The 27,059-nt window shown below is 46.7% G+C and overlaps 2 protein-coding genes across 5 annotated transcripts in view; one reads left to right on the top strand and one right to left on the bottom strand.

Annotated features, from left to right (window-relative positions):
* The window catches only part of YTHDF1 (YTH N6-methyladenosine RNA binding protein 1), a 29,629-nt gene extending 27,758 nt beyond the window's left edge, over positions 1 to 1,871 (bottom strand). For both annotated transcript variants that reach the window (XM_044295909.1, XM_044295908.1), the window contains exon 1: positions 1,561 to 1,871. In XM_044295909.1, coding sequence (XP_044151844.1) covers positions 1,561 to 1,590 — 30 coding nt within the window. In that variant the 5' untranslated portion in view covers positions 1,591 to 1,871. The remainder of the gene's footprint in view (positions 1 to 1,560) is intronic.
* BIRC7 (baculoviral IAP repeat containing 7) lies at positions 1,868 to 26,332 on the top strand. 3 transcript variants are annotated; one of them, XM_044295911.1, is made up of 9 exons: positions 1,868 to 1,989; positions 19,236 to 19,858; positions 20,932 to 21,031; positions 21,777 to 21,858; positions 22,323 to 22,368; positions 23,595 to 23,789; positions 24,541 to 24,609; positions 25,856 to 26,068; positions 26,175 to 26,332. In XM_044295911.1, the coding sequence occupies exons 2-8, from the start codon at positions 19,252 to 19,254 to the stop codon at positions 26,053 to 26,055; spliced, it is 1,299 nt and encodes a 432-aa protein (XP_044151846.1). In that variant the 5' UTR covers positions 1,868 to 1,989; positions 19,236 to 19,251; the 3' UTR covers positions 26,056 to 26,068; positions 26,175 to 26,332. The 3 variants fall into 3 exon arrangements, with proteins under 3 accessions (XP_044151846.1, XP_044151845.1, XP_044151847.1); XM_044295910.1 differs by lacking the exon at positions 1,868 to 1,989 and having other exon boundaries at positions 19,158 to 19,858; XM_044295912.1 differs by lacking the exons at positions 1,868 to 1,989; positions 23,595 to 23,789 and having other exon boundaries at positions 19,158 to 19,858.
* The last annotated feature ends 727 nt before the right edge of the window (positions 26,333 to 27,059 follow it).

The raw sequence follows: 27,059 nt of genomic DNA on the forward strand, positions 1-27,059 counted from the left end.
GGAACACTCTGCGGTATAAGGCTTTGTTCACAGCGGTGCTGGAGCCACGTTCATAAACTTTGTTACAACGCAGCCTGCAGACCCCATTACAATAATCAATGGTCGACACTGGGCTTCCGTTATTTCGTCGTTCTGCTCCTATAATGGGGCAGAATGGAAATAAAAGGCAGCGACATGAATGGTGGTCTTCCAACTGTTGCGCAACTACAACTCCCAGCCATATGATTATCGATGCAGACTGGGAGTAGAAGTTCTGCAATAGCCACTGGATAGAGGCCACTAGTGTAACGAGAGTGCTCAGAGGAGGGGGGAACTTAGAAATGGATGCTGCAGATTAGCAACACATAATGAGAGGGTGCAGAGACCTGGGGGGGGGGGGGTGCACAACTGCATCGCGTGTTTGATGGATGAACACAGAAGCAGCAGTGCTGAACACGATGTGCGTTTCTGCAGTGGACTTTGATGAAAAACTGGGTTAACCAGAAATCATGCTCTGCTTCCTCTAAGGGAAGAGACACACATGGCGCTGACAGAAATCGTGGACTGTCCGGTAGAGCGGAGCTGAATGTGTGATCTGCGTCGTCTGCAATAATTCCGTGGATCCTTGTATTACAGACGTGAAGATCTCCTTTCCGTATACCAGTCCTGGGCATAAAAAGTGGCAAACCCTGTGTTTGTGACTTTTTAAATGGCTCTCCAGACCAAGCTGTCACTCCGCCTTAGACACTTTCCAAGAAGGGGGTGTGGTGAGGGCGGCACATTCATCTTCATTTAAGCCAGATTTCTAAGGTAAGTGAAGACAAATATGGCAGCTGACTTGCCGTGGATTCCTGTTCAGGCGCACCTCATGGTAACCTAGGCGCATGCGCCGGCAGCTTAGCGAACACAGATCCACGTAAGAAGCCGGTCTGATAAGTCCCCTTCTAGGTTTCAATTCCTCCCCATTTCCTAGAGCAGGGATTGGCAAACTGCAGCTCTCCAGATGTTGTAAAACTACAACTCCCAGTACGCCCAGTCTGCCTACAGCTATCAGCGGGGCATGATGGGATTTGTAGTTCTACAACAGCTGGAGAGCCCCAGTTTGCCCATCCCCGTCCTAGAGCACTACTTAATGCTAAAGACCCAACTTAAGTCTAATTTGTCACAGCTGAGAATTTGCTACAATTGTATCCAATTTTCTAAGTGAAACTTGGTGAACGCCAGACGGATGTTTTACATGCAGATGGAATAACAAACCCTCAGCTGTGAGCAGCACCATTTTTCTGCATATGGATGAAAGAATGGTCCTATTCCCTGACAACAAGCAGAGATCTTGTAAATCGTGAGGAATGGAAAGGTTACTACAAAGCTGCAGGGCTCTAGTCCCTGAGCCAGGTGACATGCTCAGCCCTGCTACATCCGCACACAGGTAGGGAGAAGGGAAGGCTCGGCGGGGGGAGCCGTGATGAGGGGGCGGGAGAGGATACAGCGGGGATGGAGGGAGGAGGCCTGGGACATATGACTGGGGACGAGGCCGCAGCAGGCGGCGTGGAGCGGGGCCCAACCTCCCATCCTGCTCACCTGCGGGTCCACGCTTGTGGCAGACATCATTCATGAAGAGCGGATACGGAGAATCCACAAGGTCCGGAGGGGGAGGGGACGGGCGGCTCACTACAGGCCGGGGTCCGAACAGCGGATACAGGCCGCAGGCGGTCACTCGGTGAATGCTTCAGTCCGGAAGCACCGGGCTCGCTATGTCAGTTCCAGGCCTGGTCGGGAAGGTTCGCGAACGTTTAGAAGCCGGGGCCCACTCGGTGTCTCGGTTCAGGCCTGGCCCGTGAGTTACAGGCTCCACACTCACCAATGGCGGCGGGGACTGGGCAGAGTGCGGCTGACGTCAGCACCAGCGCGTTGCATGCCGGGAACGGAAGTCACTGCGCAGGCGCTTCTCGGGCCAGTGGCAGTCAGCGCGGCTTCCCTACGGAAGTGACGTCAGGCGTGAGAACGGAAGTGAGTGTGGGAACGGCCCACCACGTGATTGTCAGCCATTCTAAATGCCTTTCTCACCGTTCTACAATGCTTTTCTTGTCTCAAAGAACGCCTGAGATTCAGTGGTTGCTTCGGTTGTGATTTGTGATGTCAACCACTTCACTGGACTAGCCCTTAAAATAAAATGGTAACTAAGGGCTGGTGCATACGACCGCATGTATTTTGCAGTCCGCCCAAAATCCTGGTGACATCCGTGTCCATTCCGTATTTTGCAGAATGGAAAAGCTGGCCCTTCATAGAACAGTACTATCCATGTCCATAAAGCAGACAATAATAGGACATGTTCTATATTTTTTTTTTGTGCGGAATGGAAATACGGAAACGGAATGCACATGGAGTAACTTAAGTTTTTTTTTTTTTTTTTTTTTTAGGACCCATTGAAGTGAATGGTTCCACATACGATCCGCAAAAAAAAAAAAAACAGAACGGACACGGAAAGAAAATATGTTTGCGTGCATGAGCCCTAAACATGTTTCACATACGAAGGGGTACAGACCCCTCAGCTGCGCTTCTGTCCCTTTGTTTTTCAACATCATTTAAAGGGGTTGTTCAAGATTTGGAAATGTTCATTTAAAACCAGTAAGAAATAAAAGAACACAAATCTTTTCAATCTTCTAATTGGTAAAAGCTTTCAATCTGCTGTGCCCCAAAGTGGAAACTGGGCTGCAGTAAAATTGGCCCCAGCATTACTAATGTGCCTGCCCCAAAAATCTGGCTAAAAAGTGGTGCAGTTTGGCGCATCTAGGGTTTCTACAGGTTTTTTACATGGGGTGGAGCCTAAATTGCACCACAATTCTGGAATAAAATTCTTAAACTAAGGCCTCACGCACACAACCCTTGCCCGGCCGTGGCCGTATTGCGGCCCGCATACGGTGGGTCCACAATACACGGGCACCGGCCGTGTGCACCTCACATCACAGATGCGCGGACCTATTTACTAGACTGGGTCCACAATCCCAGAGAAGCCCAGATCAGAAGCACTATGGAGTGCTTCCATGGTGTTTCTGTCCGAGCCTCCGCACCTAAAAAAATAGAATATGCGGTCCCCAATGCACGGAACGGCTGTGTCCAGTGATGTGTGGTCAGGTGACAGCGTCGTCCATTTACCGCAGGATGTTACATCACTATAGGGATGCAGGATTAAGAATGAAGAAAAGGAGAAAAACAATAGAATATAAATAGGCGTTTCCCACGCCTGCTAGACATGATGTGAACAGATGATAGTGGAATGAACACGATTTACATATAAATAGACTTATACAGAATTCCCGGTGCTTTTTAGGCTGGGACTACACAGAGATCTTTGCGTGGCCAAGGATTGTTGTGTAGCACTGCAGCCGCTGAACTGAATGGGGTCACAAAGCAACTCGCAAGTTGCTGCGACCATGACCCCGAAATATCCAGAGGTACTAGAGCGTTTTGTAATAATGGAGTCGTGGCAAGTCACGCTGCGACCCCATTCAGTTCAATGGCTGCACTGCTACACAGGCCTTGGCCGTGCAAAGGGTGTCACAGCCAAGATCGCAGTGTAGACCCAGCATAAGGCCTTTTTCACACATCAGTGATTCACGCACGTGTGCTGTTCATGTTCTCCACAGACAGCACATGTACCCATTCATTTTAATGTGTGTATCGGTCTGTTCTTTTAGCACGGAAGCATGCTCTATTTTATCCATGTTTACAGATCCATCACACCCATTATAGTCTATGGGTCTGTGAAAAACATGGACCCAACACAGACGCCATCCGTGTTTTGTCTGTGACCATTTATAGGAGATGCTCTGAAAATTAATTTTCAGCTGTGCAGTGTCAGTGGAACATGGATGGCAAACGGACGGCAAAAAACGGACACGCAGACCCCACACGGAGCCTTCACAGATGAATCGCTGACCATCTTATCACGGATTTCATCACAGACACGGATGTGTGAATAAGGGTTCAATCACACCGTATGTATTTAGCGGTCTGCGAAAAAACAGATCCGCAAAAAATACAGATGACTGTGTGCATTCCATATTTTGCGTAACGGAACAGCTGGCCCCTAATAGGACAGTACTATCCTTTTCCGTAATGCGGACAATAATAGGACATGTTCTAATCTTTTACGGAACGGACATACGGAAACGGAATGCACACGGAGTAACTTCAGATTTTTGTGGACCCATTGAAATGAATGGTTCCACATACGGCCCGCAAAAAAAGCAGAACGGACACGGAAAGAAAGTGCGTTTGTGTGCATGCGCCCTAAGGCCTAAATGGAATGAGCAGGATGTACAGGGAATTTAGTATACACTTGCATATGTGGAATATATGTTCATTCCACTATAAGGCTACTTTCACATCTGCATTTTCAATTTGGGTTTTGAGAACCGGCAGAGGATCTCAAAACCGTAATTAACCCCTTGGCTACCGGAGGTTTTAGCGTTTTAATTTGTCTTCCCTATTTTCTGTGAGCCATTACTTTTTTATATTTCCAGTCACATAGCTGTATGAGGGCTTATTTTTTTGCGGGACAAGTTGTACTTTCTATTGCCACCATTAATTATGGCGTAAAATGTAGTGGGAAGCGGGGGGAAAAATCCAAATGGGGTGGAATTGGAAAAAAAACGCAATCCCTCCACCGTTTTATGGGTTTTGTTCCCACAGCGTTTCGTTTATGGCAAAACTCATCCATGCCATTCATTCTCTGGGTCAGTACGATTACAACAATTTCAGCTGTTCAACAAAGCCGGCCGATTGTGAGTGCGCGTCAGACGTTCACGTGCGCGGCTGTCAATAAGAGGTAAAGGGAAAGGGGGCGTGGCTATCCTGATTGATACCATTGTGACTGTTTGATTTATTTTTTTTGGGGTAAGAGTAGCAGAGAAAAAATGGCAAATCAGCTATTTTGACCCTTTTTTCCATTACGCCATTCGCCATATTGGATTTTTTTTTTCTATTTTAATAATATGGACGTTTTTGGTTGCGGTGATACCCATGATGTTTATATTTATTGTTATTTAGGTATTTATTTTTTAATTATACGGAAAGTGGGGTAATTGAAACATATTTTTTTTGGGGGGGGGGGGAGCATTTTGTGGCTCATATATGAGCTTATTAATTATGTTTTTAAATTTTTTATTTTGTTCTTTCACGGATTTTATATTTGCCATTGAAAGTCAATTTTGCTCATTTCTTATCCTGGTCTTATCCTGGCCATATCAGCGAGGCTTAAGGTGTTCCGCGCAAGTACCGATGCCCCATTTGGCCACACAGGGCATCGGTAGGAAGCACAGGGCATCGGTTTTTGCGCATTTAGATGTCATGACCTTATTTGGTCACGGCATCTAAAGCATTTAATTACCGCAATCAGCATTATTGCCAGTCACAGTAATTAGCCTTAGGTCTCTGCTGTATGAAACAGTAGAGATCTGCCGGCCATGACGCCCGCTGCACTTGCGAGCGGGCGCCATGTTCGCACATCGCTCCAGCGCCGTACATGTACAGCGCTGGTAGCGAAGGGATTAAACAGTTCAGTTTTCTCCCTATTCATTGTCAATGGGGACAAAACAGAACGGAATACACCAGAATTCATTCCGTTCCGTTACATTGCATTCCCGTACTAGACAGAAAAAAACGCTGCAAGCAGTATTTTTGTGTGCGTCATGGGATGTGGAACAAGACGGGCACACAGTGTAAGCCAATGGTGCCGGATCGGTTTTCTCAGACACAAAAGAAAACGGATCCAGCCACCATTGACTTACAATGGTTTTAGTGCTGGATCCGTCATGGGTATTGCAGAGATGTTCATGACGGATGCAGCCGGTTGTATTATCCTAACAGAAGCGATTTTTTTTTTCAATTCTTCGACAGATCCGGCAAAATGCAGATGTGAAAGTAGCCTTACCATATCATGTATTGAAAAATGGGGGGAAAAAAATCTTTATGGGGTAAGACTGAAAAGCCGCATTTCCCCCATGTTTTTGGGGTTTTGGTTTTTACGGTGTTCACTGTGCAATAAAAATCACTTGACGGCCTTGTATGAAAGCCTTCAAACTTTTTTTCTTTCCTTCCCCATATTCTGACACTTATAACGTTTTATATTTCCGTCTACAGAGATGTGTGAGGGCTCGTTTTTCGGGTGAGCTGTAGGTTTTATTGGTACCATTTTGGGGTGCATACAGCTTTTTGATCACATTATTATATTTTTTAGGGAATGCAAGGTGGTGAAGAAAACAGCAAATGGGCCAACCCCTTTAATAAAAAAAAAAAAGGAAGAGCAATGCTAGTGATAATAAAGGGAACCTGTCACCGGGATTTTGGGTATAGAGCTGAGGACATGGGTTGCTAGATGGCCGCTAGCACATCCGCAATACCCAGTCCCCATAGCTCTGTGTGCTTTTATTGTGTCAAAAAAACGATTTGATTCATATGCAAATGAACCTGAGATGAGTCCTGTCCCTGACTCATCTCCCGTACAGGACTCATCTCAGGGACAGGACTCATCTCAGGTTAAGGCCTCTTTCACACTACCGTTTTTTTTTTCCGTTTTTTGCGTTCCGTATACGGTCCGTATACGGTCCGTATACGGAACCATTCATTTCAATGGTTCCGCAAAAAAACGGAATGTGTTCCGTATGCATTCCGTTTCCGTATTTCCATTTTTCCGTTCCATTGAAAAGATAGAACATGTCCTATATTTGGCCGCAAATAACGGTCCGTGGCTCCATTCAAGTCAATGGGTCCGCAAAAAAAAACGGAACACATACGGAAATGCATCCGTATGTCTTCCGTATCCGTTCCGTTTTTTGCGGAACCATCTATTGAAAATGTTATGCCCAGCCCAATTTTTTCTATGTAATTACTGTATACTGTATATGCCATACGGAAAAACGGAACGGAACAATGGAACGGAAGCAAAAAACGGAACAACGGATCCGTGAAAAACGGAACGCAAAACACTGAATTCAACATACTGTAGTGTGAAAGAGGCCTAATTTGCATATGTATCAAATAGTTTTAATTTACACAATAAAAGCACACAGAGCTATGGGGACTGGGTATTGCAGATGTGCTAGTGGCCATCTAGCAACCCATGTCCTCAGCTCTATACACAAAATCCCGGTGACAGGTTCCCTTTAAAGGGAACCTGTCATGTTGAACATGGTGTCTGAGGTGCAGGCTGCATGTTAGCATAGAGCAGGAGAAGCTGAGCAGATTGATGTGTAGTTTTTTTGGAAAATATTCAGTATAAGGGCTCATTCACACAAACGTAAGGGCTCCGTGCTGCGGGGCTCATACGGCGGTTCCTCAATACACAGGTCACCAGCCGTGTGTATTCCGCATCAGGGATGCGGACCTGTTCACTTGAATGGGTCCGCAAATCCGGAGATGCGGAACGAAACCAATCAGTGCTTCCGTTCCGCAAAAAGATAGAACTTGTTCTATCTTTTTGCGGAACGGACAGATCACGGACCCTATTCAAGTGAATGGGTCTGCAATCCGCAGCACGGGCACGGAGCACTTACGTTCGTGTGAATAAGCTCTAACTTGTATTTCATTAATTTAATTCCTGATCATTCTGAACTTTGAAGTCAAGGAGTAGGTCCTATCAGTGATTGACAGCCTTCCCTCTATGATGATGTATACAGAGATAGCTGTCAATCACTTTTAGGACCACCTCCTGGACTTCAAAGATCATCAATATCTGATTAATGGGGGTCCGATTTCCAGCACCCCCACTGATCAGCTGTATGAAGAGGCCACTGCGCTCCATGAGCACTTATGCCACTTCTTAGGCCATGTCCACATGTCCTAGGTGCAGTTCAGTCCCATGAAGTGATTTTGTCGGTGGTATATTTGCGTCATTTTTAAGTTTGCTTTGTGCCATGCCCAGCAGTTGGATTTACTAAGGGACAACCAGATATTTTGTGGGCGAATCAATGAAGTTTGCAGATTGGTTGTTAACAGTTGGAGGTGTGTTCCTGCAGTCTGACACTATCCAGTCAGTGCTGCCAGTGTCACACTGTGCAGGGACACCCCCCCCCCCCCCAACTGGTAACACCCAGCTGGACCTCCATTACAAACTGCTAGCAATTTATTCATAATAGCAGGAATAATAAAGAATTGGCACACCATAGAGTCATAAGAATAGATGTTCCAGAATTTTATTCCAGGACGGAGGCTCCTATTGCTGTCTCTCTCTTTACTGAGTTTCCATAGCAGCAAAGAAAAAAACTTTAAACATGCAGTAACTATGGCAACTAGCCCCACCCTGTCACTCCCAGTGTCCATATAACCCCTGGTCACGCTGGAGCAGTCCTCTTTCTTTGCTGCTCCAGTTAAGTATACACGTCCGTAGCAGTTGTCTTATGCCCTGAGGTGTTCCCTTTGGGCATCCCTTAGGGCATTAGATCGCATTTTATCGCATTATATTGCTTTCTATAACTTTATATATACTGTTTGTTAACCTGCTGGTTTTTATCTTACTTCTGGTATACCTTTCTCCGTTATTTAGGAGATTTCTATATATCTATCTGTCCCTACGCTTGCCTCTCCTATCCCCGCCGTTTGCGGCGTTCCGCTTCGGCTGGGGAGGAGTGGGCGCGCTGTAGGAGGTTCTCGGCGGGGTATTTCCCTCTTGCCCCGTGTTGTCCCAGGCCTGCGCTGCTCGTCCACGCTTGAGAGGAGGCGGCGCCATTTCGCGCGCTTCCTCTCCTTCTTCTTGTGCTTCCGTCGTCTCGCGAGATCTCGGGCGCTAGCTGCAGCCGAGGTCTCGCGGGATTTCGTGTGCGCGCTGTTCCGGTGCGGTTCTTCTGGCGAGCATCCTGCAGTGTCGGTCCTGGGCTTGAACGGTCTGTTCTTTCTCACTCCTTCTCCTTCTGCCTTTACAGGGTGACTAACCCTTATCATGTCGCGCCATTCCCGCTCCCCTAATGTCGGCCCCCCTCAGGACCTGGAGTCCAGGGGCCACGTTTCTCCCCCCTCCAGGAGATCTAGCATCCCTACCAGGGAACCTCCTGTGATGGATGCCCAGAGCTTGGCCATTCAGCGCTCAATTTCTAGCGCTATTATGTCTGCCATGGGGTCCATGTCCACGGCAATCTCTCAATCTGTGACCCAAGCCCTAGCTATTCAACCCCCTCATACCTCCAGAACAACTGAGACTGATGGCATTGTTCCATCCACTGACGACGCGCTGAGGTCGCGTAAAAGAGCCTGTCCACGCCAGGCAGAACGTGCGCGTGGTTGGAAGTCGGCGCGGTCACAGCCCGAACATGTTTCTGACTCTGATAGAGAGTCCGATGAGGAGGCACGGCAATACTCCCTGCATGGCTCAGAGGAGGATTTGACTGGAGTCGCAGTTGACCCCATTGATATCGATTTACCGCCATCCGCTACTGCGGCATACCCGGATGCCCCGTCTGGGTCTGCGGATCCTCTGGTGGATCCTTTGGGGGACCCTATGTTTGACCCCAATGCTTTACACCACCCGCGGTCTTCGGAGTGGCTTCCCCCCACGCATGTAGCCCAGTACATTGAGTCCATGGCCCGTCAACCCCTCACAAAGGAGGCGCGTACCAAACTGCAGGCTGAATGCCCTAGGCCCTTGATCCCACATAAAGTTTGTGAGACGCCGGTGGTGGACCCCAAGATGGTCCAATTCTTGACTAAAACGGGGTTTAATCCCCGCAAAGGCCTGGATTCTGCCCTTAGGGCGTGCCAGGATAAAGTTTTGGACATCATGGGGCCACTGGCCAAGATTCTGGACATGGCCGAGGCGGCCAAAGCGGCTGGTAGTCAGGTTGATCCTGAAGAATTAACGGGATGGGCTCAGAGAGCGGTTTGCCTTACGGGCAACGCTAACACCTCGTTGGCCATTGAACGGCGCAAAGCGCTTCTTATGAAAATTGAGCCGAAATTGGCTAATTTGGCTATTTCTGAGGCGGGCAAGGACGCCCAGGGGCTCCTCTTTGGAGAACCCTTTATTAAGGAGCTTGGAAAATATGTTGGGGCTTTTACTGCCCTTGATAAGGCTCAAGCGTCTATGCGCAAGGTTTTCCCAAGCCGTTTTTCAGCCAGGGCCGGCAGTTTCAGGGGCCGTCTGCCCGGCCGTTCCTCCTCCTATGACCCTCATTGCAGGACCAGCAACATCAGCCATCCTTTTTTCCCACCCGGGGCGGCTACAACCGCGGCAGGGGATTCCGCGGACACCCTAGCTCCAGGAAACCATACGGTGAGTCCTCTATTCAATGTTCCTCCTTTGTCCAGTTGTCCGGTGGGGGGAAGACTCCAGTACTTTTTCCATGCGTGGAAAAAAGTATCGTCCGACCCGTGGATTCGACCGGACCTTGTCATCGAGTCGGACGCCAGTCTCCACGGATGGGGCGCCCATTGCAACGGCGTCTCCACCGGGGGTCCGTGGTCCCGGAGCGAATCCAGGCTCCACATCAATTCCTTGGAGCTGCTAGCTGGATCACTGGCGATTCGCAGCTTTGTCAACAACACGGTCAAGGTTTGTGTCCGACTCCGCATGGACAATGTGTCGGCGGTCCGGTACATCAACTTTATGGGTGGAACGCGCTCGTCAGTGCTCACTCACTTGGCCATGGATTTTTGGGACCAATGTTTCTCCAGGGGGATCATGGTAGTCGCGGAATACATTCCGGGCCTCCACAATGTGAGAGCGGACTGGAGTTCGCGGTATCTTTCGGATGCCAGCGACTGGAAATTGGATTCCGGGGTTTTCGATGCCGTGTCATCTCGATGGGGTCCTTTCTCCATCGACCTATTTGCATCTCGCCTCAACGCTCAGCTTCCCAGATTTTTCAGCTGGCGTCCGGAAGCGGAAGCGGTGGACGCTTTCCTCCAAGAGTGGTCGACTCCAGTCCTGTACGCATTCCCTCCATTTGCTCTAATCCCGAGAGTTCTTCTCCAGATCCGTCGCCAATCGGCGGAACTGGTTCTCATTTTGCCCCTTTGGAAGTCGCAGTCGTGGTTCCCCCACCTTCTGGATCTTCTCATCACCGAGCCGGTTTTGCTCCCCGTTTTTCCTCACCTGCTCAGGGATCCGGCGGGTCAATGTCACCCTCTGCTCATCGAGGGAACTCTACACCTCCTCGCGTGCAGAGTCTCGGGGGTCCCTGGGAGATCTCAGGAGTTTCGGAGACGGCTCGCTTCTTGCTGGCAAGCGCTTGGGCACCCGGAACCAGACGAGCTTATCGCTCGGCTTGGGATTCCTGGGCTCGTTGGTTCCTCTCGGGGAATCTGGATCCCACTGAAGCTCCTGTAACTGCTATTTTGTCTTTCTTGTCTGCCTTGTTTGATGAGGGCAAGGCATACCGGACAATTAATCTGTATAGGTCTGCAATCTCGTCTAGGCACTCGTGGTTTGACGGTCGTCCAGCGGGCCAGCATCCCTTAGTCTGTAGATTGTTGCGCGGTTCTCGCCTCTCGCGGCCTCCGAGGCCGCGTTTTTCCGCTACTTGGGACGTTTCCATTGTTTTGTCCTTTCTCCAGGATTGGCCCTCTAACGACGTCCTGTCGTTAAGGCAACTCTCGGCGAAGTTGGTCACCCTCTTGTGCTTGATCTCCTGCAAGAGGGTTTCGGACGTCCGGGCGTTGGATCATGACGCCCGCTCTTACTCGCCGGTGGGCGTGACGTTTAATATCTCCCGGCGTACGAAGACAAACATTCGCTCGGTTTCCTATCCATATTTTCCGGAGTCTCCGCAGCTTTGTCCTGGCACTTGTTTACAGGAATATGAACGTCGTACCTGTCGGTTGCGGGTTTCTGACTTTCCTCATCTCTTTATCTCCTTCCGTAGACCTTTTCACCCGGTGACCAGTGTTACCCTTTCGCGTTGGGTCAAATTGGGTTTTATCTATGGCGGGTATTGATACCTCCATATTTACGGCTCATTCGGTTCGCAGTGCCTCTGCCACCTCTATGACGGTTTCCGGTGCCCGTTTAAAGGATGTTATGAGGTTAGCGGATTGGTCTAGGGCTTCTACCTTTCGGGAGTTTTACTTCAGGCCACCATCTCATGCTTTCTCGTCTGTGGTGGCCCAGCTTTAAACTTGCAATAGGAGCCTCCGTGTCCTGGAATAAAATTTCATGATTTTACTATTCCATGACGTAAAGTCATGATTTTATAAAGGACACGGAGGCGAGTATTGCCCACCCGTTTTTTCCTTCCCTGGAATATCGATTGTTTTATCTGTCATATGGATAATTTGATTTGGTTCAGTTATGTGACTCGGTTGTTATGTGTCTTCCCGCGTCTGATTTGTATACTACCATGTGTTTGCTTGATTTTTTCCTAGGTTGATGTTCGAATCAAGATGTCCGGAATGTTCGCAGTTTCGTTAATCGAGGTTCCAGTTGAGATGTCCGGACTGTGCACAGTGTCGTGAGAAGGCGGATCCGAACCTTTGTTCCAGTTCTCGGTTTCTAGTTCGGGAGACCTGAAGCCTGTTCGTCAGTTGTGGGCGTCCATCAGTTTGCAGTTTGTGGACCACCAAAGAAAGAGGACTGCTCCAGTGTGACCAGGGGTTATATGGACACTGGGAGTGACAGGGTGGGGCTAGTTGCCATAGTTACTGCATGTTTAAAGTTTTTTTTCTTTGCTGCTATGGAAACTCAGTAAAGAGAGAGACAGCAATACTCGCCTCCGTGTCCTTTATAAAATCATGACTTTACGTCATGGAATAGTAAAATCATGAAATTATTACAAGGGGATGCAAGTAGTTACTAAAACAGACATGTCAGGAGAGGTGACAGGTCCTCTTTAACGTGGTGAGTTGTCAACTGATCTGTTCCCACTCTTTGACTCTCCAGCCAGAGAATGGGGGATAGTTATTAAAGGCTATGTACATCTTCGGAGGCTATTTTTGTTTATGATTGCATTTTACTCCTTTTTGGCTAAAAATCGTATTTTTGATTAGCCTTTATTAAAAATATTGAGCCAATCTGTCCCAAAGGGTTAACCGTTTTTCTAGATGTGTGACTGGTACTTTCACTTTGTGCCAGTAGTCTAATAAACCTTATCTCTAAACTACTGAGAGGTCATAAACACTTATTTAAACCACATTCTTATCAGTAAGATAAGTAACGAGTGTTTAGAAGGTCAGAGAGCAAAGATAAGGAGCCCGTCAACTCCTGGTCTGACTGAAAAGACAGAAAATCCAAACTGTGCTACTAGAGCATGTCAGCTGCCACCCTATTTTTTTTAATAAAGTGATAAAATTGAAAAAATTATTTTTAGCTCAAAATAAGTACAGTACAATAAAAAAAGGTGTGCATAGCCTTTAATATCAGTGCACCAGTATTTCACCTGCGATAGATACATCACTGGGACGCTCTCTATGTTGCTGAATTTTCCATAGTCAGGTCACACTTATTAATGTTTTCCAACACTTTTCTTACATCTGAGACATGATTTCAGTATTTTCAGAAACTATACAGTGGGGGAGAATTATCACCTCCCACAGGCCAGAAAGCACTAACACTGCCATTGCCACTTTATGAAAAGAGGGCGCGGCAAGGGTGTGGTGTAGATTTATTGTAATTTACTCCAGTTTGCCGGCCTCGTGGATGACTGAAATCTACGCCGGCCATGAGCTGGCATAGAGTTCATTCTAGGCGCCTGGACTGCCAGAGGATGAGCTTAATATATGAGGAGACATGAGCCTCATCATAACTTAAAGGGATTGTCTCACTTCAGCAAGTGGCATTTATCATGTAGAGGATGTTAATACCAGGCACTTACTAATGTATCGTGATTGTCCATATTGCCTGCTTTTATGGCTGGATTCCATGGTTACAACCACCCTGCAAATCATCAGTGGTGCTTGTACACTATAGGAAAAAGTGTCGGCCTCTCTTCTGACCGGGACCGTGGGAGCACGCATAGGCTGGTGCTTTTTTATACTGTGCAAGCACAGCCGCGCCGATGGATTGCAGGGTGGTCGTAACCATGGAAATAAGCAGTGTATAATGTGATGGAAAAATGAATCCAGCCTGAAAAGGAAGCAATATGGACAATCATAATACATTAGTAGGTGGCATGCAGTAACTTTCGCTACATGATAAATGCTATTTGCTGAAGTGACAAATCCCCGTTAAGGGCATCCTCTAGTGGTGCACGTTTTAAAGGCTCAGTCACACTCAGGCCTCATTCACACGTCAGTGATTTCCATCAGTGATTGTGAGCCAAAACCATGAGTGGAGGTATAAGCATTGTGTTCCGTTCCGCAAAATGGGGTTCCGTTGTTCCGTGATCCGTTTCCGTTTTTGTTTCCGTGTGTCTTCCTTTATTTTTGGAGGACCACCAGACATGAAGGAAAGTCAAAAAAAGGCTGTCAAGTTTGCCATGCAAATGATAGGAAAAAAAACAGACGCGCAGATGCGGATGACAATCTTGTGTTTTTTCACGGTCCCATTGACTTGAATGGGTCTGTAAACCGTTTTCCGTGAAAAAAAATAGGACAGGTTATATTTTTTTGATGGACTGGAATCACGGACCCGGATGACAGACGGTGCATTAGCCGAGTTTTCAACATCAATGGGTCCACAGAAAATCACGAAAAAAAAGAACAACGGACACGGAATGAAACAACGGTCGTGTGCATGAGGCCTAATTTTTGAGTCACAATTTCTGATGGAAATCACTGACCAAACACGGAGGTCTGAATTACGCCAAAGTTCACATCTGCATTCTCTTTTCTGCTGTTCTATTCTGTCAGATGAACAGAAAGCAAAAATTGATCAGTTAAGCGGATTGAACACTCAGAACACTTTTCGCTTCTATCCATCGTTCATCATGTTTCCATTATTTTGGATGAAAGAAAATGAGTATAGCCAGTACTTTTTCTCCTGTCAAAAATAACAGAAGCTTGACGAACTGGAGTCAAACTGAGCAGAACTGATGCTTATAATACACCATTGAAATCAATGGTGTTAATAGCAGACATTCTTATTTTAAGGAAACAAAACAAAAGAAACAATTAGTGAACCATATCTGAACTTAGCCTTAGCGTCCATTTATTGATAGTGGTAGTCCATAAATGTAAACCAGCTCACCTTACAATCCACAGCCCTGTGCACGCAATGAGCCAAGCCAATCGCTCTTGTAGAATATCAGAAGAAAAGATGGTTCCAGCACTTGTAATAACTCAGTTGCTTTTATTTATTTCTTGTAGCATGTAACTCACATGGACACAAACCTTCACCCCAGCATGGTTGACGCGTTTTGAACACTGGAACACTAAGGCCCCTTTCACACGATCAAGTTTTCCGCGCGGGTGCAATGCGTGATGCGAATGCATTGCGCCTGCACGGAATCCGGACCCATTTATTTCAATGGGTCTGTGTATATGAGCGTTGGTTTTCACACATCACTTGTGCATTGCGTGAAAATCGCAGCATGTTCTATATTCTGCGATTTTCACGCAACGCTGGCCCCATAGATGTGAATGGGGCTGCGTAACAATTGCATCCGCAAGCAAGTGCGGATGCGATGCGTTTTTCACGGATGGTTGCTAAGAGATGTTGTTTGTAAACATTCCATTTTTATCACGCAAGTGCAAAATGCATTAAATCACATTGCACCCGCGCGATAAAAACTGAACAACTTAGGCTCCTTTCACACTAGCGTTCGTCGGTCCGCTCGTGAGCTCCGTTTGAAGGAGCTCACGAGCGGACCCGAACGCCTCCGTCCAGCCCTGATGCAGTCTGAATGGAGCGGATCCGCTCAGACTGCATCAGTCTGGCGGCGTTCAGCCTCCGCTCCGCTCGCCTCCGCACGGACAGGCGGACAGCTGAACGCTGCTTGCAGCGTTCAGCTGTCCGCCTGGCCGTGCGGAGGCGAGCGGATCCGTTCAGACTTACAATGTAAGTCAATGGGAACGGATCCGCTTGAAGATGTCACCCTGTGGCTCAATCTTCAAGCGGATCCGTCCCCCATTGACTTTACATTGAAAGTCTGAACGGATCCGCTCAGGCTGCTTTCACACTTAGAATTTTTTCTAAGTTATTAATGCAGACAGATCCGTACTGAACGGAGCCTCCGTCTGCATTAATATGATCGGATCCGTTCAGAACGGATCCGATCGAACGCTAGTGTGAAAGTAGCCTTAACGCGATCGCAAACAAAACTGAATGGACTTGCTTGTGAAATCGCACAGTTTTCACTGAACTCATCCACAACACATCTGGACCTAATCCGGAAGGTTATGCAAATTGAGGAAGTAGCAGGTGTTGCTGAGATCTGCAGATGACCACATTTTTAAGCACCTAGCTCCAATCTGTGGTATGTGGGAGGGGCATAAAAACCTGGCTGAAAGCAGTTTTTTGGCCACATGAAACCTCAAAAATCAGGTAAAGACGTATGGGATGATTGTGCGATGACCCCTGTTCATCAACGTGCCAGTTATCCCAAACTGAGAGGGATAGAATCCTAGAACTGGTAGATCTTTGATTATCACTTCGGCAGATTGCTAAACTACCATGGCCTGCAACATTTCTGCACTTGTCTCCTATAGAGCAGAACTGGGACATCATTGGTTGGCAATTGCAAAGGTAGCTGCTAGCAGCAGATCTTTATGATTAGCGTGGCAGAACATTTCTCAGACAACCGTTAGGCTAGGTCTACACGACGACATTTGTCGCGCGACATTTTGTTGCACCAATGTCGCGCGACAATTTTTATAATGGCAGTCTATGGTGTCGCACTGCAACATGTGACATGCTGCGACTGCGACGCGACAGTCGCAGAAAATCCATTCGAGATGGATTTTTCTGTGACTGTCGCAGTCGCAGCATGTCGCATGTTGCAGTGCGACACCATAGACTGCCATTATAAAAATTGTCGCGTGACATTAGTGCAACAAAATGTCGCGCGACAAATGTCGTCGTGTAGACCTAGCCTTAAGAGTAATTTCAGACGAGAGTGTCCAGTATGGAAAACACATTGCGTGTGGCAGCGTGAGTTCCCGTTATGAACACTGCTCTTTCACAGGACCGCACAGCATTATAATGTGGTGTGTCTCTGGCCAACCTAGCAGCTACTGAATTAGGGCTCATGCACGCAAATTGCGGGCCGCAATGCACAGGCAACGACCTTGGGGCCACCGCATGCGGATCGCGCACCCGTTCACTTGAATGGGGTCCACGATCCGCAAACGACTGTCTGCACCGCAAAAAATTGTTGCAAGCATTCGTTTTTTGCGGTGCGGAAGCATGGACAGAAAACCCACAGAAGCACCATTTTTGGATAAATCTCCAATGTATGTTGACTGTGAACCATATATTTATAATAGTATTGAGTGGAGACTACTGCACTATACTTCCACTTCATCATCCATACCAGTGGTCACCAACCTGCGGTTCTCCAGCTTGAGGGGAACTACAACTCCCTGCATGCCCTGACACTTCACAGCTGATCCACGTTTTCCTTTGCACCAGTTTTGATTAAAAAATTAATAAATGCAACTGTGGAAATGATTTGTTTCCCTGCATTGGAGGGGTTAATAGGATCATGTGATCCCCTCCAGCTGGGAGATCAGCTCTATAAAGGCCTCCGCCAGGTCCTCTTCTATGTGATTAGGAGCACAGTGTGTAGTGAGTATGGACGGCTTGTGTATTGGGGAAGAGGATCCTATTTTAATACCATTGCATAAGTTTCCTGATGGTTAAGATGTGTGGTGTGGTGTGATGTGATGGAAGTAGGGGGGCTCTTGCTGTTATGATGGCGGCAGTGGGAATTAGTGAGTTCCTGAAGTTCCAGCTGTAGTTGACTGAACAGTGATGTGGTAATGCTGATTTCTAGAAGTTGGCAGCTGGCTGTTACTCTTTGGTTGTTATGGTCCATTTGCACGTCTGTGTGTGTTTTGTGGATCCACGGATCTGCAAAACACGGACATCAGCGATGTGCGTTCTGCATTTTGTGGACCGCACATCCCCAGCACTTAATAGAAAATGCCTATTCTAGTCTGCAATTGCAGACAAGAATAAGACCTGTTCTATTTATTTTTTTTTTTATTTTTTTCTGGGAATAGAATTGTGGACCTGGAAGTGCGGATCTACAATTCCGGATCTGGGCAGCAGAAAGATAGAAATGAATGGGTCTGCAATTCCATTCCTGCAAAATGCGGAACGAAATTGTGGATGTGTGAATGGACCCTTGCCTGACATATTATTTGTGTTGCTTCCTGTATAAAAGACTAAGCTATAATACTGTCTCTATGTACAAGACTAGAACTACTATAATACCGCCTCCTATGTGCAAGAATCTTATTTATTTCATGCATTTATATAGCGCTGCTATATTCTGCAGTGCTTTAGACCTTCACATCAATGGGGCTCACAATCTAAGCTCCCCACCAGTATACCTTTTTGGAGTGTGGGACCCCAGCACTGCAAGGCACTAGTGCTAACCACTGAGCCACCATGCTGCTGCTTCCATAATACTAACTTCTATGTACAATAATATAACTACTATACTATAATACTGACCCCCCCCCCCCCTTTCCCCTATGTACAAGAATATTACTGCTGTCTATACAGTAACTAGTAATACTACCCCCTATGTTCAAGAATATAACTGCCATACTGTCCTCCTTGCACTAGAATATAACTACTATAATACTGGACCTATGTATGATATTATAAAACTTTAGATGATCTATGTGGACCTTAATGGTTCTCAGGGCTGAGGGATTGTTACATTTTTGGTATTAAAGCAGTTTGTCCCTGACTGGAAATAATTGTAACAAATCCTCAGCTGTGAAGTCTCGGGTCCCCTTTAGTTACTTGCACTATGTAGATGTGTAGTGCAGTATGGGTATGTTCTGGGTACAGCAGCTGAATCAGCTCTGTGAACTAGACAGAGAGGCGGGCTGCGTACACAAGCATGGATTATAGAGGGCAACATGGCTTTACTCCGAGCTTGATGTGAGGGTCACTGCTGGTTTTCAGGAGGGGAAGCTGGGTGACAACCCACTAATGTGAAGCATGGGCAGATTCTACTGCGGAGTGCTTTCTGCGCGCCCCCCCCTCCCCAATAACCTGACAGGAGGTAAGCCATGCTCCCACGTGACTCGTGCTGTTCCACCCCTTCCCTTATGTCTGTACAGGTGGATGCCACCCTCTATGCCTTGTGACTGCCCTGTGTACAGGTGAGCGGCCCCTGCCTCATGTGATGCTGACTCGTTTCCCTCTCTTCCAGAAGATCATCTGCTGCAATGAGTCGTTGGCACTGGGATTCCAGCCCTCTGGTCGGGCACAGGGCACGCTGCAGAAGAGGAGTAGATCTGTCAATGGAGGACGAGGTGATCAGCCACATCCTGGGCTCCTGGAGACCACCCTCCACAATGGTGTCACAGTCCCCTGCGGTGGTGAAGCCCAGTATGCGCTGTGAAGCGAGCAGATTACGGACCTTTACAATGTGGCCTGGACCCAGCACTATGTCCCCCAGGGACCTTGCCAAGGCTGGTTTTTACTACCTTGGCCCTGGGGACAGAGTACGGTGCTTCTGCTGTGGAGGAGTCCTTAGGTGTTGGGAACCTGGGGACCATCCTCAAGGAGAGCACCGTAAATTCTTTCCCTCATGCCCCTTTATGCTGGGCAGAGAGGTGGGCAATATTCCTTGTTCAGGTGGTAGGGACTCTGTGGATGGGCAAATTCTTGGACAGTTGCAAAGGTTCCCTGGTGAGGAGGAAGAGGAGACCTGGCAAGCAGTGTACCCTGAAATGATGGAGGAAAGGGAGCGCCTAGCAACTTACCACAACTGGCCTCCATATGCACAGGTGACCCCTGATGTCCTGGCCCGGGCAGGCTTTTTCTACACTGGTAAGTGTATAATATCAGATAATCTGTTTCCAGGAAAGCTGGGTGTCTTTACAACAGTACCTGTTAAGAAGAGAGAGTTGAAGCAAAGGGCTTTTGTATTAAATCGGTGCCCATTGACTACTGGGCACCATGTTATTTTTATTTATTTTTTCCCCAAATGTAGTGACAATTGATAAGTGCCCACCTTGGTGCATTGAGCACAAACCCCACATTACCAGCAGACTGCCTCCACTGAAAAAGGGGCTGTCAAAACTGACCTGTCCCAGCAATAGTTAAGTGACTGATCAGGCTCTGCTACATCTAGTTTCCAAATTGACCCGGCAAAACAGCTTTCAGGTGACATCTGAAGCAAAGGAGACTTCAAAACTGAGGTTCCTGCTGACTTCTGGACATCTCAGACAGGGCACCCAAGTACTTGTTGCCCCATCTCCATGGTGGAGAGAAGGGCAGCATTGCTGTGGATGCGGGGGTGCTCTGCATGGTTCAGTATTAGCTGGGCCCCCACTTCTCATGGGCCCCTTAGCATCGGTCTGAGTGGCCTCTATAGTATGTACGACCTTACTATCGTCACATGATCTTTGTACCAAAAGGCCTATTATCTGTCAAGACAATCCTCTGCAGCACAAACCAGTCCTGTCCTAGTAGTCTGCTGCACTGTATCGGTGAAGGTGGAGTGTATCCGAGCTGCCAGAGGACTGTCCAGACTGGATGTGACCATCAGATCACCAGTGACGTACTTGGTCTGTACAGGATTTCAGCCTCTGCCTGTTTAGTGAGCTGGGACATATGTTTGCATCCAGAGAGCTCAAGAATGGTAAGGTATTAGAAAGCCCTCAAACATTTCACATAAAACTAGAGACTGAAGGGTCCTGCGTGGGGAGCAGGTGATGGGTGTCAGGCATGTGATGGTCACTGGTAGGAACCCACTAGTGGGTCATCGGGCTTGCAGCAAACAAAGGGGTTAATGGTCATGTGACTGGGGAGGGGGGCAAAAATCAATATCTCGTATGACCCAAAAAAACTGCATCTGTTGTGAGCCCTTGACTATTACTGATTTTCTCCATCTTTTGCAGGACACAGAGATAACGTCAAGTGTTTTCACTGTGATGGGGGGCTTAGCAATTGGGAGAGGGGGGATGACCCCTGGAGAGAGCACGCTAAGTGGTTTCCAAGGTAAGCCTCGGGAAGCTACAGGATATGTTGAGGATATAAAGGGTAAGATTATGTAATCCCAAGGCTTCCACCATGAGATGCATGAATCTGTAATTATCAACTAAAAATTGAGTATAGTTCAGTTCCTTTTTAAAATCCTTAATTTCTTAGGCTTATCTAAAACACATTAGATATCATGATCGTAGTAGCTGAACCAAATATAAAAACCATCTAATAAACACTTCAATGTACCGTACTCTGTATACGGACACATCACCTGACACTCGTGGGGGGGTGGTAGGGGCGCTATCGTGACTTTTTAGGTCACGGCCTGTATGTCCGACTACTAGGGTAATGATTATCAGTAGTTATCACAAGTATTATATTTAGGGGACTAGTGGTTACATAGCCTGAAGTAGTATTATCAGGGTATTTTCTTCTTACAGTCGCCTATAGTTGGACTATCAGGGATTAATGTTGAATATTTATATTGGTTCTGGTATACAGAGTATATTGAAGTGATTTTTGGATGGTTTTTATATTTGCTTCAGCTACTACAATCATGATATGTAATGTGCTTCAGATAATCCTAATAAATATTGATGCCTTTTAAAAGGAACTGAATTATACCCAATTATTTTTGCTTGATTATTAATTGCCACAGTTCCACTAGGTCATGTCATTCTATAGTGGATATAATTAAGTATTGATGAATTTGTAATTGCAGCTGTGGCTTCCATAACCTTACGCCAGACTGTCATTGCAGGTGTGAATTCCTCATCCAGTCCATGGGTTTGGCCTACATCCGTGGAGTGCAGGATGCTTTATTCAGTAGTCCAGAAAGTATGGTGAGTTCACACAAGCAGTTGCCATGTCTCCTCTGGATTTCATTCATGGTTTTTCGCATAGGAGTGCTTAACCGCCCGCCACGACCAATAATTTCATGGCTTCACTATACATGCCTTTACAGGAGAAGGCTGTATGGATGGAAATGACCAAGAATGGGGAAGGGTTGAGCATTGCTTTATTTCTGAGGACTCGAGCACAGATGACTGTGGTTTTGGTCTGCATCCAATCTGTAATTTTTTTTATTTTTTTGCGCAGACCTGTTCATCGGAATAGGGCCACCCAAATAATTCTCAATCCATACAGCAAAGTGGCCATGCAAGTAACTGCTTGCATGGTAGCTTTCTACTGCTCCTACGGGGTGGCCAAATGTATTTGGAAGAGTGCCTCTAAATTGAACACTGAGGAATTTTACATTTTTTGGGGTTGGAGGTCTAAAACTTTTCATGTCTTTTGGTTTCCACAGCCTGAATCTCAGAGGTCGTTGGACAGGAGCCCAGACAGCCCCATCAGTGAGTGTGTGTGCTTTGTCTTTACCACAGAGGTCAACAGTTTGAAGGCCAGAGCTATGTGAGGTCTTTCACACAATGAGTGATTGTGAGCCAAAACCAGGAGTTGCGGTTATAGAGATGAGGGAATATAATGGGAAGATGTGCTCCTGTTCTTTGTTTTTTGACCTGCACCTGGTTTTGGCTCACTAACTGAAGGAGATCACTGATCAAACCCGGCGGTGTTTAAGTGGTCTAACCACTGAGCTTGGACATCTTGTCCACCGCTTGCAAACAGTTCTCCAGTCTGGCTCCCCAGTAGTTGAATGCTGAGAGAAACACCATCTCAAAACTCAATATTTTAATCTTGCATGTGAATTTGGTGACCAAGTAAAACCCTATAACATACATACATACTGTAGTTACTGTAGCCTTTAAAGTAAATACAATAGTTCATCCAGGATGTGATTGTGGGGGTCCAGCCCCTGCCACTGAGCTGGATAATGGGATTGCTGGAATTCCCCTTTAATATTTACCCAGGCACAGTAGCTTGTTCATATGGGCACCTGGTACTTCAACTTGGCTCCACTTAGGTAAATGCACCTGGGTAAACACTGAAGGCTGGCAGCGCGCTAGCTGATTGGCACTCCCACCATTCAAAACCTATGGATAGACATTAATATTTAGTCCCAAAAAACACTTTTCCATATGAGTGTGATCTGGCCACTTGGACCCCTAAAAAATGAGAGGGCCCTTGTTGAGTGGTGGCCCCATGTGCGTACATCTAGCTGTATCTCCAGTTCATTTAATTGCTACCAGCACCTCCTACCAGTGACCATGTGTTTATGGCTAGTGCCAGATGCCAAGTTACACGCTCCCTTATGCCACACCCTGGCCATCTGCTCCAGTTATAGAATAGGCATATGTATACTGCTGTTTAACGCTGCATCTCCTCTCCCGAAGTGCCATGATGTCTCCTTGGGGACGGACTTAGAAATTTCCCCCCGTTCTAATTTGTTCTTTTTTTTTTTTTTTTTGTAAATGATCATGCTGGCATAGCACCCCCATGAAGAAGGCAACGCAGCTCCCATCTCTATATAGCAAAGGGATTTGTGCTTGAATGTGATGGCACCCTTCAGCTGGGGTGGAGAATGTGAAGGCACTAACATAGCCCATGGGCACTGAGTTTCTGGAGGTGAACACACCAGGATATTGGTGTTTGAGTAACTGGATTAACCCCTCCCTTGCAGATTCTCCTGGTGGCTGTCGGGCCTTCCTTCAGTCATCTGTAGCCCAGAGTGCTCTGCAGATGGGTTTCGATGAAAACTTGGTGGTCAGTCTGGTTCAAAGCCGGTTCCTGTTGGTTGGGGCTCCTTACAGCTCTGTTTCTGACCTGGTCCATGATCTAATCCAGGCAGAAGAGGAGAGACAGGCACATACAACAGGTATATACATAGCTTAGGCAAAGCAAAATGTTGGCCTGTGTGGATGGTGGGTGTTGTAGTGTCTTGTTTTACTTGTATGTTTCTACGTGTGAGTAACTTTGCAGATGCTTCTGTTGCACTTGATTGAATTTATACTTTTGCACTCTAGCCTCTTCCAGAGAGGTGTTCAAAATGTTTGGCTTTCTGCTGCCCCCAATACAGTTTCAGCAAAGAGCAGTCCATTATATGGGCTTAGCTAAAGCTGGACTTGAGTCCAAATATTTTTGTTTTCCTCAATGTGAGCTTTTAAGTGGTGCTCAAGAAGTCACAGATCTCTAGCCCCCCTTCACATATGTCTGGTGATCCAATTCAGTTCTCCTCCATTGTGAATTGGAAACGCTGGAGGGGAATTGAAGCCAGAACGGATACCATAGTTTTCTATGGAATAGCGCTCTCCTATCTGGCACGTCAGTTGTGATGCAGGATGCCAAAATATGAAGTTATCTGAAGGGCAGAGCACTAGTCAGAAATCAAAGACCATTGTACTCCATTCACATCCAGAGCTTCGTTTAGGCCCACTTCACACATCAGTTGTGTCCGACCAGCTATTGTAGGCCGGGAGCTGAACTGATGTGGCGTCTATCCACTGATTGCACTGGACAGAAAAAAACCAGCATGCAGCTTCCCCCAACTCAAAACCGACATTAACCATAGTCCATGGCATTGTGTGCGGTGCTGCTGTATATTCCTATGACCTTTATTATCCCTCCAGACTATGTAAGGGTCCATGAAGCTCCAGCACAAAGGGCAAGTTCTGAGCCCCAACCACCAAAAGAACCAGGTAATCAAGTCCTTGCCTATAGAGGGCAGTATTATAGAAGTTATATTCTTGTACATAGGAGGCTGTATTATAGTAGTTGTAATATTGTTCATTCAGGGCAGATTAATATAAGTATTAAGTAATCTTCTTTTACACAGGAAGGCGGCATTATAGCGTTACAGTATATATTCTTGTACATAGAGGGCAGTATTATAGTAGATAGTCCTGTCCCTAGATAGAGGGTAGGAATTAAAGTAGTTACTGTCTTGTCCACATGGGGCAGTGTTTTAGTTAAACCTACCCCCTTCCCAAATAGAACATGTTGACAGCAGAAATAGACTTGGCAATTCTGAGGCCCAAGCAGACTTGTCTGGGGGTGCTTATCAGAAAAATGGCTGCTTTCCCCAAAAGTTATTTTCAAGACACGAAGAGGCACATTTATTAAGGCTGTTTTAAACGCCAGTCTTAATAACCCCTATAACTGTCAGGGAATACATCGGAGTTGGGCCTCCTGCACACGAACGCTCAGTGGCCGTGTTCACTTCAGTGGGTCTGCAAATCCAGAGATACGGAAGCACTACGGAGTGCTTCTGTAGGGTTTCGTCCCGTACTTCTGTTCCGCAAAAAGATAGAACATGTCCTCTCTTTTTGCGGAACGGCCGGATCGCAGACCTATTAAAGTGAATGGGTCCGCGATCCATTGCGGCTGCCCCACGGACAGTGTTTGTGCATGGTGACCTGAAATTTGCCTCTACATAACTTCAGCGGATCCTCCACCACTTGTAAATGTAAGAGCTTCCTAGCTGTCTTACATTTAGATCATTTTCTATGCCTAAAACAGGGGTAGAAAATTTATGAATGAGCCGGGCCTGCCGATTAATTCCCTTCCCACTTTTTATTTATTTTATTTTTTTAGATCTGGTGTGAGCAGGGAATATCAGATTGTGGCGCAGGGATCTGCACCAGAAATACAGGCCATGGTAGTCTTTTCTTACAGACAGTGACTTAACTGCCATTGTCTCTCTGGTGGTTGCACGACTGGCGCCAAAGTCGCTGACGGCACAGAGCTGCCCAGACAATAAATGCTGAACATCACTGACAGTGACTTAATGTGCTGCTCTGGCGCAGAGACCCAGGCTGGTGGTAGAGTACCACTGGATGACTATAGTTCAGATTTAAGGGACTAGACCAGGTGGGCTTTATGGCCCCCAGATGTTTTATGGGTTTTGGTTGACTATGATAACTACATGACTGCTTCTCTCTTCAGAGACTGTGCTTAGTACTGAAGAGCAGCTCCGGAGGCTGAAAGAAGAGAGATTGTGTAAAGTGTGCATGGACAAGGATGTTTCAATGGTCTTTGTGCCATGTGGCCATCTGGTAGTCTGTATGGATTGCGCCCCGAATCTTAGACACTGCCCAATCTGCAGGGCATCGATCAGAGGCAGCGTACGGGCTTTCATGTCCTGATGCTTTGAACCAGGTAAGTAGCAATTTTCAGAAGGCTCATGGAAAGTGTATCTTATATATAAACTCTATATCTTTCAGCCCAGTGGAATACTCCAAGTAACTCTGTTGTCCTACTCCAGGTACCATGGAAGGACCCTATTTGATGTCACCCAGGACAATAGGCTGGTCTCATCCAGTCTGTTTTGTGACGGCGGTCTGTCTGTAGTGACCAACTAGAAGAAGGGTTTTTATATATAATATGTGGATATTATAAAGAGTGAGATGTTAATATGATGATGTGGGATATTTTGCAATAAAGTATATAATATTTTATAAAACTGGTGGTCTGTTTTTCCCAGGAGAGGAAAGCGGCGGCCCCCCCCAATCAAAGGTTCTCCATTACCCCAATTATTACAATGTGGGAATTTTATTGCCCCCAGCATCTGTAGATATGAAATTATAGTGCTCATATTTGATGAAATTATAAAATTACCTCCATAAGACAAACTTACAAATATTGGTGCACATCTTGTTATCTTATCGTAGTTTTTTTTTTTTTCACTGCGCTCACCACTTTGGTTTGCTATCATTAGGTGTACAAAAGTTATCACCTGTGGCCTAAAAAAAAAGTGCAGTCTTCCGTGTGTGGGGAGGAAATTATATATAGATAAACTTGGTGCAAATTACAGCAACAGAGTCAAGGAAAACTGACTTGGCACTGTAGAGCGTGTATGTCCACAAGGGGGCAGTGTTGACTCAACAGCTGGATATTGCAACTGCAAACAACCAGATCCATTATGGTCTAAGATCCCGATACATTCCTATGGTTTGGTATAGTAAACCTGCAGTCCCTTTTATGGGCATCCCAAACAGACAATTGGGTCCATGTAAAACCCTGATCACTGTCTTTCTTATTGTGCCTACAGGGGCAGGAGCGCCACGTCTATCCACTGCAGCAGATATCACAAGTAAATTTTAGACCATAGGGTACCTGCACACAGTACAGATTTGTATGCAGAAAATCC

This window comes from Bufo gargarizans, chromosome 6, assembly GCF_014858855.1.
Source record: "Bufo gargarizans isolate SCDJY-AF-19 chromosome 6, ASM1485885v1, whole genome shotgun sequence".
NCBI classification, from domain to species: Eukaryota; Metazoa; Chordata; class Amphibia; order Anura; family Bufonidae; genus Bufo; species Bufo gargarizans.

Bases quoted from the DNA above. Each gene is read 5' to 3' on its own strand.
- BIRC7 (XM_044295911.1), top strand. From the start codon at position 19,252: ATGAGTCGTTGGCACTGGGATTCCAGCCCTCTGGTCGGGCACAGGGCA. The intron at 19,859-20,931 runs GTAAGTGTATAA...CATCTTTTGCAG, and splicing joins GGCAGGCTTTTTCTACACTG to GACACAGAGATAACGTCAAG. The intron at 22,369-23,594 runs GTGAGTGTGTGT...CCTCCCTTGCAG, and splicing joins GAGCCCAGACAGCCCCATCA to ATTCTCCTGGTGGCTGTCGG.